The sequence below is a fragment of the Strix aluco genome, chromosome Z (assembly GCF_031877795.1).
Source record: "Strix aluco isolate bStrAlu1 chromosome Z, bStrAlu1.hap1, whole genome shotgun sequence".
Lineage (NCBI taxonomy): Eukaryota > Metazoa > Chordata > Aves > Strigiformes > Strigidae > Strix > Strix aluco.
In genome coordinates this window covers 67212747-67233452 of record NC_133971.1, presented here as the reverse complement: position 1 = coordinate 67233452, position 20706 = coordinate 67212747, and the positions used below count along the sequence as shown (strand labels likewise).

Genomic DNA, 20706 nt, shown 5'->3' with positions numbered 1-20706 from the left:
CATATTTCCTGTTAAGTATCTCTTCAAGGCTGAAAACAATGTGTATTGGTAGCACCAACATCAAATTGGGACTAATGTTTAAATCATTGTTTTATGGCTATGGCTATGATTCTAATTTTGGAAAAGCTGACTTCAAAATTGGAACAGATAGCTAGATAGGATAGTAGGTCTATCCAGAGCAACAGACAACTCAGCCTTTTAATTTCCCTCCCAGCTTCCTTGTTGCACAAAGTTTTTTTGTATATGCATTGATTTTCTAGTAACATGTTCACAGGACAGCTTGGAGCTAATTCTCCAGCCATTCACTCCTTCGCTTTTCTGCATGACAAGCCTCCTGACTTATTTTCCTTCTGACGTAGTTGCCTGTGATGCTAAGGATAACAGGCTGCAACTCACCTTAACTCAGATATCTCTGGGTACCCTTATTTTAACTCGGTTCAATATGAAACCACCTTGAATTCTAAAATTCACCATAATTCCCACCAGGAATACTAAAATTTGGAGAAATTTAAAATTATTTTTATACAGTACTAATGCATAAACATATTAGGTTACTTGTTAGATAGGGAGTGAATAGGAAGGGAACTCACTCATGTCAAACAGATCCTTTCCTGGGCTGTTCTCTTTGGTATCATCTGCTGTTCCAGTGAAGGTATTTTCAGCATCTGCCTGAAGTGCCAGTAGAGCTTCTATATTTATATGCTGTGTGTTTACATATGCTGGCATCTCTGCTGTTGGGGTTCCTTTTGATTTCCCTTCCGGTATACTACAAATATCCAGAGATCCTAGAAAATTCAAGACTTTTTTCCTTCTTTTTTTGTATTTGACAGAACAGTGTTGTTATAATGACCAAATAACATCATACCCCATCACCACAGGTTTAAAATTCCCTGGAATGGGAGATGTAAGGTGAGTAACTGCAGGATCTAGTAGAAGAAAATATTGATGAATTGATTCAGAACTGTGTTTCAATGAGGGCTTGCAGGGGGGCATTATTATTCAGCAGGAAAGAAAACTTTTGCAAATAAAGACTGTCAGTTTCAAAAATGATATTCAGTTGAGGAGTCATGAGAGGAGGAAATGGAATAAAATCCTTAAATCTGTGCAGATTAACAACAGATGATGTAATCTGGCACTTGAAAAGAAAGTGTCCCCAGAAACACAGTAAAGCTGTCACATAAAGTTGGAGGGGTGAAATTTCACACATATGTTTTGATATGATTTGCTTAAAATTCACAGACAACAACAAAAAGAACATTATGCATTATTTGTTATTTATGGAGCAGAGATCATGTGCAAACACACGCATTGCTCCATATCTAAAAAAAAACTTCTGACTTTAGGCTATTCCTTTGGAAACTCCATGTTGCATACCCTAGTGGGTCAGATTTTCAGAACAGACCATGCAGCCTGTCTTCAGATACCACAGATATGGCAAGCTAGAGAGTTGAAGATTTGGGGCAACTCTATTTATGAACTGCTCTGCAAAAGGTGAAATTTTGTGAAGGTGTGCGTTTAATAATTTATCCAGAGGTAATTACTAAATGCTTTCAGTTATATCAACACTAAAGTTCGGACAAAGGGAATCTATCAACAAAGTTCAGTTCATTGCTTAAGACTTTAAGAAATCAGACTTTCGCACGCTTTGTCCACCCAAGACCTCCTGCAGTATTACAGCTAAAACTAGCAAAACTCACCTTGCTTAACAGGCCCAGGATGCCAGTCTTCACTGAATTTGTCTCCTAAGTGACGACTCTGGTAATAGATTTGCTCTCCTCCCACTCCTGCTGCAGACTAGAATGGACACATGTGCAAAGACATTTTCAATTACCTTTAAAATGCTCAGATATATTATGAGTGGCTCTGACAATTTCCTTGGCTGTGTTCTGTGTACTCCCACTCTTCATTTCCGATTCCTCATAGTGTCAGAATATATATCTCACAAATGTGTTTGTGTAGGAGTAAGATGTTACCGGTGACCTTCATGTAAACTTCCCTGCTTCCTGCTTTTATTAGCCCCCGCAACCCCAAATGATGCATCATCTCCTCTAATACATTTGTCTTCACATAGCAAGCCCTGACAAACCGTGCCTGTGAAAAGCATTCTACAGAAACACACCTGAGACCAGATGACACCCCCAGCACCTTCCAAAGCATGAGCTGAAAGACTCACATTGGTACCAAGGGACATACCCAGGTACTGAAGGGAGGATGTTGTCAACAGACAAGGCGTCTCTGGATTTAAGCAGGGTTGTGCTGGATCTGTAAACTCCTCTTAGGTCGCTATGCTGATACTGCAGTCAAACTTTCAACAGCAATGCTGGCAGAAATATCCAGAGTGACCTCAATTCCACATGAGGTAGAAAACCTACCTAGGAACCTGGCTGAACACTGCTGAGTTATTAACATAATGAACAGATAGCAATGACTGTACTAGATCGTTTAAATGATTGTGCATCAAATCTTTCCCAGTTAGTGTGCACTGACACTCTCTGAAGCAGACATGGTTTCTACAAATGTAGTCACCCTCCATGGATTTCTCTTCCTTGAACCTGTGTAATCTTTTAACACTGTGAGGAACTCACCTCCTTTTGTTTGTTCTGAACCTGCCTAATTTGTTGCACCCTAGATCTTCAATGTCCATTCAAAAGGAAACTGGCCACACATGAAAGGCTATGAGCTATAAATGATCCCAATGTATCCATGTTAAAATACACATTTTTTAAAAAATTTTGGATCCATTAGCAGGAGGACAGAGATGCAATTGCACTGACCTGAGCTGTATCTGCAGCAGTGGGAAGTCTTGCTTTGAGCCTAGCATCAATGAAGCCACCAGGGGGGGGCATTTTATTTGGGATGTTGTTATAATAGGGATGTTCTGTTGCCTGGTTATCTTCCTCCATCCATGGCTCATCAAAACTCTTCATTCTGTAAGAAAGTCAGTGCTTTATTTTGTCCCTCACTTGCAAAGCCCTTACAGATATTTGCAGCATGTTAAGACTGCCTGTCAGGGGATCACTACTGCATATTATTTTGACAATTCAGCTACCATTTTAAGTCAGGAAGCAATTATGGACCATGCAGCAGACCTTCTCTGTTTAAACAAACTAATCTAAACCTCCTTTGCAATGGATTAAATTCTTTATGTTGAGTAAAGGATGTTTTTACTTAGCTTTAAAGACTTTTATAAACTGTATTAACAAATTATTTTATTTAACCTTACAGTAGCATTTGTGATATTATTATCTGATTGATTGACTAAGCATTAAAACTTTTGTCTTTTATTATGGCCACTCTATTACCAACATAAATCTGGAAGAACTCCACAAAATCAAGATATCAGATCTGTGGTTTCAGTCTACATTTAACAGTCATTTACACAAATCTGAAGTGAGTACAGAATGCTTCCCAATTAGGATAGTAGCATTTTATATTCACCATAAATTCATTTTACTCTGATATAAGAGATTACACAAGATGCCACCTCACTGTGATTTATACTATTGTTAGCAAGAGTATAGCAATCCATGACAAAAACACAGCTCACCAAACAAAACAAAATACTACATCCCAACCTTTTAAACAAGCAGACAAATTTTGTATTCTCCAGAGAACAATGCAGCCAAAGCCTCTGTACAATACATCACATTCCTAAAAACTTCACCTGGCTGATATCATCACTAGTCATTTTGGAAGCCCAGCAACTCTAGCTTACTTCATCTCACTTGACAGAGCTGCTATGACAGTAACAATGAGGAAATGCCACACATATCCATTTTTGACCATCAAACTCTGTCTACTAACTACAAGACAAAATGCATGATCATTTCAATAACTTCACGGTGAAATCCGTATTTAGCCCATTCTTTTAAAATGACTGTGCTCCTTTCATATTCATTAGGCAAATGCTGCTTTGCTAATTCAGCAGAAATCTCTTTTTAAAGTATTTAAATCCCATCTGTCTTCACCAGCTTTGTCCACAGCACATTTTATCAAGTAAATACAAAGCTAAAGAAGATCCTTTAGCAGTCTCGTGCAATCATACTCACCTATCATGGAACGTAGGTATCTTAGAGGGGCATCTCAAGTATTGCTTAAATCGAAGCTCAAACGCTTGCCCTATGGTGCTGATGACATCCTGGGCCAGGCCATCACAGCATTCCAGTATATGACAAGCTAAATGAAAAAGATTTGACACATGCACATGAAAATCATTGTTCGTGTTATGGTGGGGTGCATTGACCTATGACAAAACACCTACACATCAGGTATAGTTGCCTTATTCATGGTGTGCACATTTCAATAAAGCCCAATTCTGGCACAGTGAATTTCAGGTAATGGGGTCTTTTTAAAGGTTAAATAAAATTGTTCTAGTGTGTAACTGCAATAGGCAAGACCACAAATCAGTTCCACAATTTTAACAAGTTCATAAATACAGGAAATCTCATAAAATTTCACTTGTTATTACCCAAATTGAATAGATTATATGAAAATTCTAAGATATAAATTGAAATTATGAAAGTATTAGTGGATCGTAACAACAAAAAAGCTTTCTTTGCTTTCCTCCATTTCATTACTTCAGTTTTATGTGTAATCACACCAAGTCCTCAAGCTGTTCACTTCCTTTGAGTTTCCAGAATTTCCCAGATTACAGGCTGAGGGAGGAGCAGTAACTAGGATACTTTCTAGATCCCAGGCCCTGATCTGATTCCAGTAATAGAGTCTGGTATCTTTTCCTGCTTGTCTGTATGGAGACACTCCCAGCAAACTGCAGGATCACTGAGGAGCACAGAACCAGGACCCTGGTTAACTCCAGTGCTCCCTCATGTGCCATTTCTATGAACCCACCATGACAGATGCAGTAAGGACGGGGCTGGCAACACAAGCTCTCTTCCTATGGGAGATCAAGAAACCTTTATCAGCTGTCTGAACAGCCAAATCCATTCCTGTTTTAAATCAGATAATGGCTCAGAGGTGTCATCTTATGTGACAACATAAACAGGTGAACTCATGAAGATTTCACCAAACACTGCGGGAATGATAGGTGTTAAGAGCTAGAAGCTAAAGATCTGAATGAACACCACCTCGGTGATATTCAGAAAAGCCCAGGCAAGTTCATTATCCATATCCAGTGCTGGACAAGCACATGGTCTACTGGCTAGAGCTTGGATTGGATTTGAAACTCTGGTTCTTTTCAAGGTCGTGCCGCAGCACAGTGGGACCTTCTCCAAAGTTATTAACTTCTATCACCCCTGATTGCTTTAATGACCTGAATATAAATTCTTCCACTGAAAAACTGCATTTTAGTATATGCCCAGTGTCCAGCTCAGTGGAATCAAGAGCTTTGGATGCTAATGTCCTACAAATAAGGGTTGGTCATGACATTTGTATGACATAATTTTAGTTAAAGCAATATAGGGAAACCAAGGAGGTTTAGCAATGACTTCTCAGAGGCTGACCTACTGGACAGACTTCTGAAGAGGCCAGAATAAAGGGCCAAGAAACCTGCAGTTATGCAGGTATGGAGTGACCAGGACACCAAGCTGTCTCTCCCTCAGCATCAGCAGCACCTTGCACAGCATGAGATGGTATGAGATGCTGGCCTGCTAAACAGATCCAGTGATGCACCTTATAGCATCTACTGTGCCAACCAGCATGCTGAGGCAATGCCCGAGTGAGGGGAAATGTCCTTAGCTGCATGTTGAAAGTGGATTTGGCAGCCAAAAACAGGACCTCCATGTGTTCAAAGACAGAGGTAGACATCCCTGGCTAGGACAATATATTTGCTGTTTAGCCCCTCTGCACCACTGCTGGCAGCAGTGAACAAACAGCCCCCAGATAAGGTGCAGAAGTCTCTCCATGAACATGGATTGAAAGTAGTTAGGCCAAACAAAGCTACAATTTTTGCACTCTAGTTACCAAGTGGGGATTTAAAGAGGCTACATTGCTCACCGCTAAACCTGTCTGGAGCTAAAATGAAGCATGAGTCATTAAGTAGTTTCAGAAGGTGACATAACGATAACCTGTTTCCTTGGATACATGGATGGACTTTCAGCAGGTAGATGTGCTTCTTGTAAAAGGATGAGAACGTTTGGATCACACAGAGTTCACTTCTCATGAAAGTTACAGCAGAAGACAGCCAGCCTTTAGATTGCTAGATCCAGGATATAAAGCATGAAGAGAGCTTTTCCATCTTTGAGAAGAAATGAGTCTAATATGCAAGTGAAAGCTATACTACAGCATCAGTGCTAGTGTTAAGAACATCAGCAGTAACATTTTCACTAGATACAGAAGTAAGTTTGAACTCACTTCTAAAGTAATTTGCAGATAAACCAAAGATTAACAGAATGGCCAGTGATGGTGAAAAAGAGCAATCCAGATCCCTTGGTAAACTAGACCTTTTAAACAAATGTGTTTTAATACTTGTCACATACAAAGTCAGTGATGTACAAACCCCTGGTGTACACACACAATTGGGGAAAGCTCGCATGGAAAGCTGTAACACAGAAGGCTTAAAGATCACAGCATGGAAGAATTTCACATGAGGTAACAGTGCTTCACTGCACCAAAAGGACTTATGAGAAACCATTTAATGATGAGGACAAAAGCAAGTAAGAGTAGGAAGGTGCAGCCTCTGTTATAGATTGCTGACAGTACTAGATTAATCCAAATAATAACAGGCATCATCTACCTTTCTAAAACAATGCAGAAAAATGAAAGAAGGTAAAACAATGCAGAAAAATGAAAGAAGGAAGAACAGAAATTATCTGAAGGATGGAGGACGTGCACTGCAGCTGGAGACCTACGGAGTTCACTCTGTCAAACTTTTCCTGAAGAAAAGAGACATGACTTGAACTAAATTACACCACAGGAAGACAATACCAGGCGCTTAGATAACTCCTCGATCTAGGACAGACTAGTTCAACAAGGAACAGTGACAGGAAGTAAGGCTAAACACAGCTAAACACATTCAACTTAGATATAAGGAAAAAAACCGCAACTGTTCATGAAACATTTTTTATATAAAATCCACTCACACAGAAACAGAAGACAGAGCTCAGGACTCCTCCAAACCCTACAGTGCAAATGTCTGGTCTATGATGCTGGTCCACTACATTGCTACTGAGATCTCTCAGAACAACTAGATCATTCCCTGGTTTAGCAGAAGGGTACTGCTAAAGCAGGTGGAGAGTAGCTCTGCACCATATAGCCTACAGTTTGATGCCACAGCCTTTCTAATGGGGGACACATGGTGTTGGAACATAACAAGCATGGCAAAGAACTGGACTCTCTTCCTACCTCCCACTCCCCATATTAGTATGTTTAGTGCAGGTATTATTTATAAGCTAACACTCTCAAGTCTGGACATCTCTGCACATGGTTAAGGTATTAAAAATCATTAGAGATGACAAAATACAGAAGTTATTGAATTAGCTGTGCCCATGGTAAGGTGGCAGCTCAGGGTCTGCAGGGTTGGAATTCTGGAGTTAAAGTGTCTGAATTCTGCAGAAATCATGTTGGAAGTGCTTGAGGTTTTTTTGGAGCTAGTCTTTTTTCCTCTATGAATTTATGAATAATAAATAGATTCTCAGGTACATTATGCAATACCTTGTATCTAGCATTAAGACCTAGTGACACTTTCTGCATTACAAGCAGGCATGTTTTCTCTACCTATTACTTCACACTGTAATTTACACTTTTTATAATTTACTTTTATTTTTGAGAATATGAACTGGATCTTAGTCTTTGAAGACAAGAGGTTCCCTGTTCCTGACTGATCTCTCATAAAGTAATACAACCTTGAATAAAACTTTGTTGAGAAAGAGGATTATAGCCTCCAGCAAGCTGGCTCAAAAGCTCACTATTTGGTAAAGAATCTGATTGTGCCAGGAAGAATTAGGCATATACTGAGAAGACTTAACAGATTCAGCCACCTCACAGGAGGACTTAATCAGAGGACTGCTTAGTTCTTGCATAGTGATTGGGTGTAGGTAAGAATTAGCTGTTAGAAGCTCATGCAGCCAAGTAAGGCAAGCATTTCATTTAAGAGTTGAAGAGAATCAAAGTGATATTTGTAGATGAACTACAGGCAAGACCTGTTCCAAGTTTGAGAACCAACTTGTGCATGGCTGTTCCTTATTGCTACACAATCTTTCCATGACTCTGTCAAAGGCAATCTTTTTACTGAGCTGCATTTATTGTTTTCTGGAGGAAAAAAAAATCAACTGAATTATACCATGAATAATTCATGTTCTCAAAGGAAAAAAGATGTCAAGTAGATATTTCTAACTTACCTCTCCGATTAACAGGATCCTTAGCTACATATGCAACATAGTCCGTTGTATCCTGTCAAAAAATTAAGATATCCACAATGAATGCAAAAAACCTTTGCACTGATCATACCAAAATATCACAGTACAGAGCGTGCATATTCCTGTGGGTAGAGCCTCAAATGACATGTTTTGCTCTCAAGCTGTATACTACTTTAACCCCATAAAACATTTATGGGTTTTGGTACTGATCCTACCACCTTGCTTTCTCCAGAGTGTGATCTATTCCAGCAGAACTTAAAAATCTCTTCCGTGACCTTTGAAAATCAATTAAACAAATTTAGTAGGATTTGGATCATGCCTCATTTAGAATGGAGTAGAATTACAGGTCCTCATCTTCAAACTACCCAGAGATTTTGGTTCAGAACATGAATAATCAACTGGTTCTATGGCAGAAAGAGTGGGAGTAACAGCCCTGCTCCCCAGAAATACTAAGTAATGGCTTTTATTCATGTGTGACAAGCAGGTGTGTTTACTTTACTGACAATGCCATATGACACAGAGGGACTCCACCATGGCTTGGCTGTGACAAGCAATATCCCAGGATGATCTCCCCGAGGCCACGGGCTCTCCCAGCCATCCCTGTTGCCACACACCAGGTGGATTTTCTGGCAAGATCAGGCTGACATCTTCTTTGTGGATTTTTTGCTTGCTCTCCTGCCACTCTCACGCTCCTGTGCACAAGCAGTGGAGACTTTTATCACTGTGCAGATGAAACAGAAAGGCCAGTGATTCTGGGAAACATGAGGCCTGCTGACACATCTGGAAAATGCCATATATCCTTGATGCGATCAGAAAGTCCTGCTTAGATCTGTTATTTCCTGACATGCCTGGCTAGTCAAGTATAGCTAAACCTAACGGAGGTATACATAGGATACACTACAGCTGGCTGCATAAATCTACCCAAAGCCTTTTCAGGTGACCGATCCAAGACCATTGACAATTATGTCAAGACCTAATGTCACAACAAACGTCAATCTTCGGTTAAAAGACAGACTTCTTTAGCTTAGCTTTCTCTAGTGCAAGCACACACCACCACCACCCACACAAAACAAATCACTGTGCTGTGTGTCTGTACAATTTCCTTCCTAAGGAGAGGGCAAGGGAAATGATGAAGCATGTTCCTGGTTCTGGTGACAGATGTGTAGCCATATCACTTAATGCACTATTGGAAGGCACTCAGACACAGCAGTAATGAAGTTGGTCTGTGAAAAAAAACAGAGCAGAGAAGAATAGCCCTAGCATTTTGCCCAGTAATTTCTTAAGCACCCAGTGACATAGTGTCTGGGCAATGACTTGAGTGAAAGTAATGATGCATATCAACAAGTAAAGGAACAAGAAAAGTGGCGTTGTCTATAGTAGCAAACAAAACAGAGCCAAGGTAAAGGCCTGAGAGTTGTCCATACTGTTTAATTGTTGCTACTCTCCTTTGCCTGGCTGTGCTGATTTCCCATGACATGCTCTGAAACTCTCTGAGGGACCGGCATGTGCTGGGCATTGAAACCAAGAGACCACTGGGAGAGAAGAGAGTGAATATGTGGATAGAAATTGCACTGAGCTATTTAGTTTCAGGGCCAGAAAACAGGCCACAGATCATTTTATTTCCTAGTACAGACATAGCTAATGGATACATTTATGCCTGAGTAAATCTATCTCACAGCTAGTGTGGGTGTGAGAGACTGGAACCACCTACTCTTTATTTCATCTAAAGCTCTCAGATTCAAGGTGACTATGACAAACCATTAAGGACCTAAGCTGGGCACTTTTCACAGTGGCTAAATTAGAAGATTCCCATCAAAAGGCTGTAATAGGGCTGAGCTGATGCAGCAAAGTGGTTCCTGACATTCAAGTATTGAAGACAAGTATGAATGAGCTATAATTTTCACCTCAAAGAAATTGCATTGTGGTGTTAAAATTTGGAGGCATGGCTGAAACTGAAAAACTACTGCCTTCAGGGACCTCTGAGAGACTTGCCTTATTAGACCTTATGAGATTCGTCTCTCTAAAATTTCAGCAGGCATCTCCAAAACCAGATGTCTTGTCTAGCAGCCTGGTAACAGCTACCTGAAATTACTATGGATAAAAATTATTTAGTGTATCATAAAGAAGGGCTGAAGAGAGCTAAAGCTGTTCCAGAACAGTCTTGCAAGTGAACTAAAAATTATTCCAAAATGGTGTGTAAAAGGATTTGGTGGAGAGATTTTTAAGCTCCCATGTACTGACACAGACAGAAACTGTCTGACTCACTGCAAAGGGGAATATTGCAAAAATATATATATATATATGGTACTCAAGCTGCTCTCCAAGACTGTGGAACACTTCTCCAGTGGATATATTTTGATTAGGTAATTAACATAGGTAATTTTGAAATGGAATTAATGTTTAGGGAGTGGGAGGAAAGTTGCAAAGCTAATTGCTGGCCCAAATATGGGGGAGCTATTCAGAGCAGAAAAGTGGATGGGGTGAGAAGTGGGGGCAGTCTCACTTCTAAACAACCCAAACTTCAAAATTCAGAGTAAGAGAAGTATTTCCTGAAGAAACATGGGCACAGATCTGGGTTCCTAATTCAGCATGGCCTTTCTCCATCCATTTTAAATCTCATATGAGAAAGTGAGTTTATGGGCTGGAGTCCAACTGTGTTTGGGGAACATGGTTTGGTGGTGGCAGTCCTGCACCAAGTGGAAATCATTAAGGCTGATGAAAGTTATGTCTGGATGACCCTCAGATGGGTTAATAATGCTGTGACTTAAATCACGTCCTTGCATCTTGTCTTCTTCCATGTGCATGCAGGACAAAGGAACCACCTGCTTTATGAACAAGCTTTTGATTTAAAGTTGTACCAGATACTAGCCCACTGAGACAAGCCTGTAGAGCATCATTATACACTCATATCTACCTTCTCCACCCCCAGAACGAGATCACCATGCACTGGTCTTATTGGGAATGCAACTTTACAATTTTGCTGTGTCTTGTAGGCTCCTTTACACCATGCAATTTTATTTCTCTGGTAGCTCACTGACTCAGTAGCATGACTTTTCTCTCTCTAAATCATTTGGAAGAGCTTGTTTACTCCAAATCCAATCTCTACTGCTGCTCCTCTCCACTTTCCTGGTAAAATCACTCTATCAGTGGGCAGTGTGCAATGGTGTTTCTAGGACTTAGCATTTGGGATGGCAGATGGGGAATGAAGAATCTTCTTACGGAGGCAGGGAACTGTGCTAATCACTCCTCTGCCCACTTCAGGAATTGTTCATTTGCAGCATCCATTGCAATCTGTTGTATTTCAAAGCTGCTGTTGATCCATTTTTTGTTCCCCAAATTATTATGATATGGTGTCTTTTTCCCTTCTGGAACTGAACTGAGCTCAGCAGAGCTATACTGAGACTGAAGTTTGCCCTTATGTTTTCTGGGGGTAGTGAAATGAACAGAGAAAGTGCCAAGGATCTTCAACTTAACAGAGTTGAACTGAGAAAATTAACTCACAAAGCAGGCTAGAAATTGCCTTACCTGTAGTACATGACTGATAAATGACAGATAATCATATGATGGAGGAAAAAGCAAACTCGTTCAATTAATCTAGATTTGAAAGCTTTCAAACCTCCAAGTAAGAGGTGAACAATGTCCCTGTTTTATAATTCTCCCATTGCTTCCTGGGTGACAAATACTTTTTAAGAACATTTAATATGCCTTTGGATGGACTGCTTATAAAACCAGGGAAAAGCGCAGCAAGCAGGAGACCGCCCTTTGATCTAAATGAACTAAATGTGTGGGTGTATCTGAAAGCTTTGCAAAACTAGAAAGAAATATCTGGGCTTTTCCTGAAAGCCTGTCTTCAAGCTGCATGAGTGTAGCAAATATACCTGAAGGCAGTATTTAGCACAGTTTTCTCAATGCGCACTTAAGAAGAAAAAAAATAAATGCATGCATTGCTATAAATATAACTGCAACATAGTTTATTACTGTAAAAAGTGTAAAAACCACTCAGAACAGAAGTTCTCATGAAACCCATATGTCTATACTACATTACTCTGAAAAACAGAGCTCTGCTTATCAGTTGTTATATGTATGCTCACAGCCCTTTGATACTTTTTGTTTCAGGCATTCAAAGAGCAGGATTTATGACTGCTTGTCAGTCGTTTCCCTCAAAAAGACTTTGATGGCAACAATCAAGAAGAATTTATGAAACCAGAAACAGGAGCTATTGTGGTTATATTTTTCTTGCAGTAAGCTACGCAATAAATTTTGTCACATAGTCATCATAAAGCAGTATCTACGTGGGGGAAAGCTTTAAAGGAATGCTTACCGGATCACCTCCAGACGCAAAGGAAATAGATTGCATATGGTGATTTGCTATGATCTGCATGGAACAGAAAGAGTAAGTGTGATTCAGTAGGTTTTCTTACAGTTTACCCTTTTGATTTCTTTTTGTGTAGGGGTGAAAATCAAAAACCAAGATCAAAATTAACTTTGCATTTCACCTACAAGGAGTGCAAAGAGTAGCATGATAATATAAACAAACTTAAGGATGAATGTATCTATTCTGGTGTTCTTTAAAACCTAGCAGGACATGGCAAAATTGCTAAATGTGCTCAGAACTCCTGTAAATCATATAGATCTGTCATACAGTACATTTGGAGAAATTTTAATCTGCTAAAGCTCACTTTCTTTATTTTAGATAGGGATGAATGGAGCAAAAGGTTTTCTGCTGATGCCACTCTGGTGAAAACAATGAAATCATGCCAGTCTGTACACCAAGAATCCTAGCATTACTTCCAGTACCAACTGTGTCATTTTATGTTTCAAACACCAACATGTTTGCAATATGCAAACAGAATTTTGAATCTAGCTACAATGTAGCATTGTGGACAAAATCTCAGGCATACTCCAGGGCATTTGAAATTCAATTTGCTTATGTACAATTTGAACTAATATGATATTTCTCTGGAAAGAGACAAATTGTCATGAACCTCTCACACAAGGAGAACAGTTCTGCTCCATTGCTATTCTGATATTTAACTTATGAAATCTTTTAATAAAGAAATCATGTAACAATCAAGCAAGAAAAGGTCATTTGAAAGAAAATTTCACTAGATCAGTTGAGTCACTGAAACCATGCCAAGAAATTTGGCTGGTATAGGACAGGACCCCTTATTTAGTGACTCAGAGCATGTGGTAATAGTCATTTGGATCTTGATTGCTCACTTCGGAGAGCGTATGGCATATTTTTACTTTAGAAAACCCTTTTCGAAAAAAATGAGGCTAAAAAGATATTCTCTGGGCTGTTTTCCCCAATCCTGCATCTTAAAGACTTGAACTAGCAAGTGTCTTCTTTGGAAGGAAAAAATGCCTAACATGAGTGTCTCTGGATCTTGATGCTTCACTAAGTCAGAGAAAGTTGACAACTATTTGTAGTACTACTTTCATGTAGAGTACTTCATTTTCAATACTCATGCTTAATTTTTAAGTGTTCAGTGGTGAACTATCATTGTCTTCCTCATCAGTGAGGATTTCTTTCTCTTTTTCTCATAATGAAATGATCCTAACAATAAAGGTGAACTAGTGAAGATTTGTTACACATTTAATATTGTCACTGTCTTGAACTGAGCAAATAACCCAATCTTTTAGTTCAGCATCATAAAAACCAAAATTACTTGAGATTGCCTCAAAACTTATTTTTCCAAATTTTAAGAAAACTAGAAAGTGCTTGAACCATCAGTTCAAGTCAGACACTTTTTTGGTTTTAATTCCACAGCTAAATAGTTTAGTTCAGTTTGAGATAAGTGTATTTCTCCCCCTCCCCACCCCCCCCCCCCAAATATTGAAACAAGGCATAGCAAATTACCAATGCCTTGCATTGCTTAAAATGAAATGATTCATGCATGTTGGCACATAGTTTAAAAACATTTCCATCTACCCAAATCTGCATGTTGAACAAATAAACAAAACAAAATCATCTTCCACTCATCCGTGCTTAACATGTTCACAAAACTGTTGTGCAGGGATACACGCAATTGCTTTCCTGCTACCCCAAGGGCCAACAACACCCTTCTTCTTTCTTTCCCTCCAGCTCCCCAGGCAAAAAGAGACTATTACAGAAGTTCACAGCCATCTTCCTGGGTGGGGCCTCAAAGGGCAAAGTTGCTGGGCCGTGCTTATTTTCAAATCGAATGCTTGGCACAAACAAGAAACAAGGGAGACCACAGCCAGACTGGAGATCTCTGAGAAAGCAGATGTTTCCCAGGCCTGCAACCACCCAGACCAAGTCTATCTCAAAAAGAATGATGTGAGAGAAAGATAAACAGTTTTGTCAACTCAGAGAAAAGACAAAACATCTGGGGAAAGATTCTTCCCTGGGATAAATCAGTTTTAACTCCACTTCTACCCTGACGTCAGCTGAAGACAAGGCGACTTGCAGGGTATGGCACTTTTTTAGTAGATCTAATTAACATTAAGTTCCTATGCTTCTGACTGGGGGCAACTGCCCTTATGAAAGGCACTGCTATGTATCCTCCCTAATAAGGCTCCAAACTACTGTAACCAGCCATAATGCTGCTCCCACAGTCTCAGTGCTCACTGCAGAAGATTATGATGTTTTCTAAATAAGGACAAGAATGAAGATAAAACAATGAAAACATAATAATAAACAGCAAGCTTTTTAATAGACGATGGACGTATTCTTTCATATTATTTAATCCTGAGGCTCCTAAGGACAGCAGGAATTACTTTTTTTTCCTCTCTAGCTGTATCTGGGCAGAAAGTTGCATGCCCTAACACAGTGTGTGGCTCACAGCAAATAGTACAGCAGTGACTATGCATGTCTGTCTGCTTTCTCTTTACATATATCCTGAGCAAGGATTTTTCTCATCTCATACATCATTCACAATCCACTGCAGTGATTCCCCAAAGTCTATCTGTACCTTCAGCACAATGAAGAAGAAGAAATGGGCTGCTCCAAAAAGGCTGCCTTGTCTCTCGAAAAGACTGGCATTTCACTGCACTGCAAAATCCCTGAGGCTGTATTTTTAGCAGCACCTCAGGACTACATTGCCCTTTAAGGCTCTAAATGGGAAGAACTACAAGAAGATTCGGGATGCCCATTCAGTCCTTTAGTCACTCCAAATGCATCCCTTCTAACACCCTGAAAGTTAGTAATTGAACCCAACAAGAACTCCCACGACCAGAAAATGCCATTTCATGTCGTAGGTCTTTTAAGAGCAAAACCGAGCTACCTGAAGCATGGCAAGAATAATTCACCAAAGCTGTGTTGAATAGTGGAATAAACTATGACTCCTACTACAGTTTATATCCTGTTTTCATTCATTTTATATACATTATTGAGGAATAATAACTTCGAGCAACTGAGTTTTTTGGCAGACAGCAAACAACTGAGCAGTAGACTGTTCATCAAAAGCCACACAAATTAATATGGCAGTTACACTCACCTGTTTTGTATCAGGAGTCATTAGGTTTAAGCTGGTAGTGGAGATATTCAGCATTATGCTCATTCCTGCAAACTGAAGATTGCTCTTTCCCAAGATGCTAGAAAGAACTTTGCTTGGCGGCTGTGAGGGGGGGTAAAAAAGCACATTTTTGTTCTCCATTTACTTGGGATCACCTTCATTGTATGCAGGGTTAGCTGTAATCTTACAGGTTTCTTAAAAGTTGCTGACTTTTCAAAGATCATTTCATTGCAACAGCTGTTTTGCTCTGGAGATAATTTCTCATTTATACTACTACTACTACTACTAATAGCTAGGCAGCTATTCATCCACTCTTGACCTAACAAAATAAGGGGTTTGTGAGACAGCAAAGTCTCATCTTCACCAAGGGACTAAGTGAGCAGACTAAGATGAATGCCTTAAATCAGTTTCTTAAAATGGCATGTTCTTATTCTGTAAAAACAGCTTAAACTCCCGAAATCTGTTGTTTGCTCTCCATCTACTGACTGCTCTACCACCTTCCCACATGTAAAGTGGGACTCCGGTGTTACCGATGGGATGCTCACAAAAACGGATACACCGTGTCATTGGGCTTGTAGGCTTCTTAGCAGTAGGCTAAAACCTTTGTATGCTGGGGTACAGCACACAGCTAAAGATTACTCTTAAATCAGATAATAAGTACAAAGTGTTGGAATGTAATAAAGGGGATGTAATAATATTGATAACTTTTGTAGGCCTTTCACTAGATATTTTGTAGCAATACAAGTTATGCTGCCAAAGCAAAATTTACAAACTTCTCACCTTTGACAGCTACAGGGAACCACATAGCTGCGTGAGAGCAGCCTCATTCAGGTAACCACAGCCTGTACAAAATCAGGCTGCCCAGCAATAACAGACCAAGTCCTTCTACTTGCACTGGTGAATATTTATGCTAGTCATTAGGATATGAAAGCAAAGCTGTGACTGGAGGCAGGGTTCTTCTGCCACTGTATTTGCATTTGTCCTAAACTGCCTGCAAGTTTGGAAAGTTTTATCCCTAGCAGGATGGACACACTTGTACTTCTTCACTCCTTAAAGCTTACATATATTCAGTTTTACCTTCTTTTCCCTCTGTTTAATTGATTAAATATCCACTACCTACATACTGTTCATATGTAATGTTTGTGCTGCACTATTTTAACTTTCTCATGTTACAGAGCTAGTACTTTATTAACTTCACTTTAAAACAAGCCCTTTTAGATATTCTTGTTTCTCTTCTTTCCTTAAACCTTCATGATTCCCCAAGTCATGCCTAAGGATCACCTGCCCACAGTGTGGGTAAAGTGTGAAAACTTGGCCTCAAGAAGTACATGTCACCTTAACCAAATCGATAAGCCACTAGTGGCAAAAACATGATGAAAGCACAGGCTGGCAAACAATGTCTGTCTTTAATATTTATCTGAAATTCTGTTACTGAGAATTTTCTTCGCAGCCAGTACTTTACAAACTTTACTTTACAAACACTATTTCTTTTCAATAATGGATAAGCAACATTGCTTCTAAAAACAGTAATACAGCAAGGTGTCTCACTAGGCACTTGGGACTCTGTTTAACCTACTTTTCCAATGACATTTTGCAACACTTTGCTTTCCAAGGAAAAAGATATTTTCCTCTTTACTTTCAGGTTTAAAAACAAAAGCCAGAGAACCTAGAAATGCCAATGAGATAAATTTGGTGGTGGTGGTGGGGAAACCACCACCTTAAGTTCTGAGACAATTTCCAACTATGCTGTGACATATGTTGTCACATATGCCTTATTTTACCAGGGGAAGATTCTCCATTGCAAACAAGTGGCATTTCATCCCGTCCCTTTCTGCTGGGATTCCACCTAGATGGTGGAGCAGCGGGGGAAGCAGGCAGACCTTTTCTTTCACCTGCCTGTTCTCCTCCTGCACCCAACAACACACACATGGGCTATAATGAACTGCTTTCTATGCTCCTTCCTTTAGAGCTAGCATTAAATCCCAGCTTTACTAGCAGGCCCCTGGAAGATCAGACAGCGCAGGAGCTGAGCTGAGGCCTCCTCCACTCCTTGCCTGTAGATCATAACTCCCACCACACAAATAAGAATAAAAGCATGGTAATAACTGTGTCAGGCCAACACCCACTGGTCCTGCCATCAGTGTTGGCCATGGAGCATCAGCCACAGGTGGTTATTGAAAGAGTATAGGAAACAGAGGATCACCTGGTATGTTCTCTCCATTTCCAGAAATCAGTGATTCCCAGACTCATTAATTGTCACCAGTAGAGCTATGCTCCAAGAAAAGATCTAATCACTTTCAAAACTATGTATATTTTTGGCCTCTGCAATAGCTTCCAGCACCTATTTCTACAATTTACTCATGCATTTTATGAAGAGGCATCCATTTTTGTTAGTTTTAAGCCTTCCACCTGCAATCTACAAAAGAAAGAAAAAGGAGGGGGTTTTTACAGTAGGAACATAAAGGCAAGCCACAATCTTTTTCCTAGATGTACTCATACTCCTAGATGCCTATAAAAGCAGATGCTGACCAAAAGGGCAAGAGGCAACATACAGTGGGTGACAACAGCCAATACTTTAAATGATTAATGATCTGTAATTCTCAAAGCTGCTTTAAAGTCACCTGCCTGCTGTGCCTCGTCTCCTCTGTGTTGAGCTAAAAAAATACAGTCAACGGCACTACAAGAAAAGAAAAATACCTTTCGTTTCTTGAAGGCTCCTTTGGCACCAGGCACGGCTTCACAAACACAACTGATTGCTTCCCTGAAGAGACAGAAAAAAACTTTATAGCAAATGAATATGTGGTTTTCTTCATTATACCTGAAATGCACTGGGAGAGAACAGCTTCAAACCTATTTCTGTTCACAAGTGAGGATAGTTACAGGTCAGTTAGCTCTCTTCTCAAGGCTAAAACAGGTGCCATTCAAATTTAGATTATCTCAGTGTGAAGCAGAAGACAGTAAATAGTGTTAGTGTAAGGAACAGTATCTTGAGAACTACAAATAATAAAAATGTTTTCTTGCTCTATTAAAAAGACCTTTTCTCACTGTAATTTAGTATATTTTTTAAATACCTTCTTCCAAGACTCATTTTTGTACCTTATTAAGTCATGAGGAATCTGATCATAAAATATGTCTTTAATCAACATTGCTTTACACCTTTTTTTTAAACCTTTATTGTCATGTAAGAGGTAGTAACTATCATTTTTCTCACTACTATACTATGCACTTTTCCAACCAGAGCAAAACCACCTGGCTTTAGATGATAGCAGAACCCTAAAATATTCCTGGTAATATGCATGTTGTATACAATACATCCAATGTAAAAAATTGTAATTGATATTTGTTCAGTATGATCTGAATAATTTATTTGTGATCCCATTTTTATATTGTAAGCAAAATTAATGCATTAACATTTTGCTTCAGTTTTCTAATATTGCTTCCTTCTTCCCATTGCACTCAGGCTGAATGAAAGAAATGCATGTTGAAAAAATTTGAATTCATACTGTCTCACAGAAGAGTAACTGTATACTACAAAAACTCTTGAAATCATATTGCCACAAACAAATCTTACAGATTCTTTCAGTATTTAACAACTTATTATCTGAATAGTCAGTCTGGTCAGTATTCAGAATTTCTCCCATGCACAGAAAGACCTTCCTGTGACCATTAGCTGTAATAGACGTATCCCATTGGTAAGACAGAACAGTTGCACAAAGATGAGTAAAGGTGACTCCAAACCTTGTTTAACTGTTTTAAATATGGATTGAGACTAACATCACATTATATTTAGACCTAAAAACATAAAAAACCCATGTATTTTATAAAAAAAAACCAACAGGACGGAAGACAATTAACTACAAGCTAAAGAACAGTCAAAATTAATCAAAACCTGGATACATCACCTTGATAAAAACATAAATTATTTTAAGTTTATGCCATGTGCAGGATGATATTTCAACTACACATTAGGCGAATGCACAGGATCAACAAGTGAGTCAGGAGAGAAATGTCATATGTGTATAAGCATTCAACATATAATGGCTCAGCAAATGTCACAAGTTTATCCAGTAGTAATCAGTAATCGCTATATAGTTATGTCTTGGATGCTTTTACCTAGGGCCCAATCCAAAGTTTGAATCACCTAAAAGAATCACATGAATTTATTATTTTTGGGGGGTGGGTGATTGTGGGGGTGGAATAGGTCTTGCAGCAGGTTTAAACTCCTGCCATTCTGAAGAAGTGTGAGATTTATAGCAAGAGATAGTCAAAAAAAGCTTTCAGGCACACAATCCTTTCTTTGGGTCTAGAGAAGAGCTTGTTTGTTCCATAACTTGTCTTTTTTTTTTTTTTTTCCCAACTACATCTGCTCATCTAATAAAATTGCTTCTCACTACAGACCCTGCCTTGCATATGCCCTCAGACCATCACAGCTACAACAGCACTCCATTTCACAGTTCAGCGCTTGTATTCAGTTCCCACATTTACCACAACACTTCTTTGACTCCAAACAAGTGTTTTAGATAAAGTAGCTACTATTCTTACAGAGTAAGTAAAAATTGGTTGATTTAAAAAAGCAGCCCTGATGTGTCTTAGAAATACAGCACAGCAAGCATCACACAGAGCGATCATCATGATACTGACACATAGGTTACTCCTAAAAAAGTAATCTGGAAAAATAAATATTCTTCTCCACCAAAAATGCTTTTCTTTGAATCAGGAAAAGCAAACAGACATTATGTTGTACAGAGCCATCCCCTCAGCCTTGCTATTGAGCTAAAAGTTGTGGTTTCCCATCTCTTTCTTGCACCGAACCAAATCCTTTGGAGGCAGTGAGGTGGGAAGTCCAGGCCTGTGGCAGTCCACAGCCCACTGCTGTCTTTGAGACCCACGCCTCTTGTTCACCAGGTGTGTCTGAG

At 39.4% G+C, this 20706-nt stretch overlaps 1 protein-coding gene across 1 annotated transcript in view; it reads right to left on the bottom strand.

Moving 5' to 3' along the window:
- The window catches only part of SHC3 (SHC adaptor protein 3), a 102243-nt gene that overhangs the window by 6644 nt on the left and 74893 nt on the right, over positions 1 to 20706 (bottom strand). The window contains exons 5-12 of the mRNA XM_074813073.1: positions 18488 to 18551; positions 15773 to 15892; positions 12634 to 12687; positions 8295 to 8346; positions 4050 to 4176; positions 2775 to 2928; positions 1698 to 1794; positions 591 to 785 (exon numbers count right to left, since the gene is read on the bottom strand). Of these exons, the coding sequence (XP_074669174.1) occupies positions 591 to 785; positions 1698 to 1794; positions 2775 to 2928; positions 4050 to 4176; positions 8295 to 8346; positions 12634 to 12687; positions 15773 to 15892; positions 18488 to 18551 (863 nt within the window). The remainder of the gene's footprint in view (positions 1 to 590; positions 786 to 1697; positions 1795 to 2774; positions 2929 to 4049; positions 4177 to 8294; positions 8347 to 12633; positions 12688 to 15772; positions 15893 to 18487; positions 18552 to 20706) is intronic.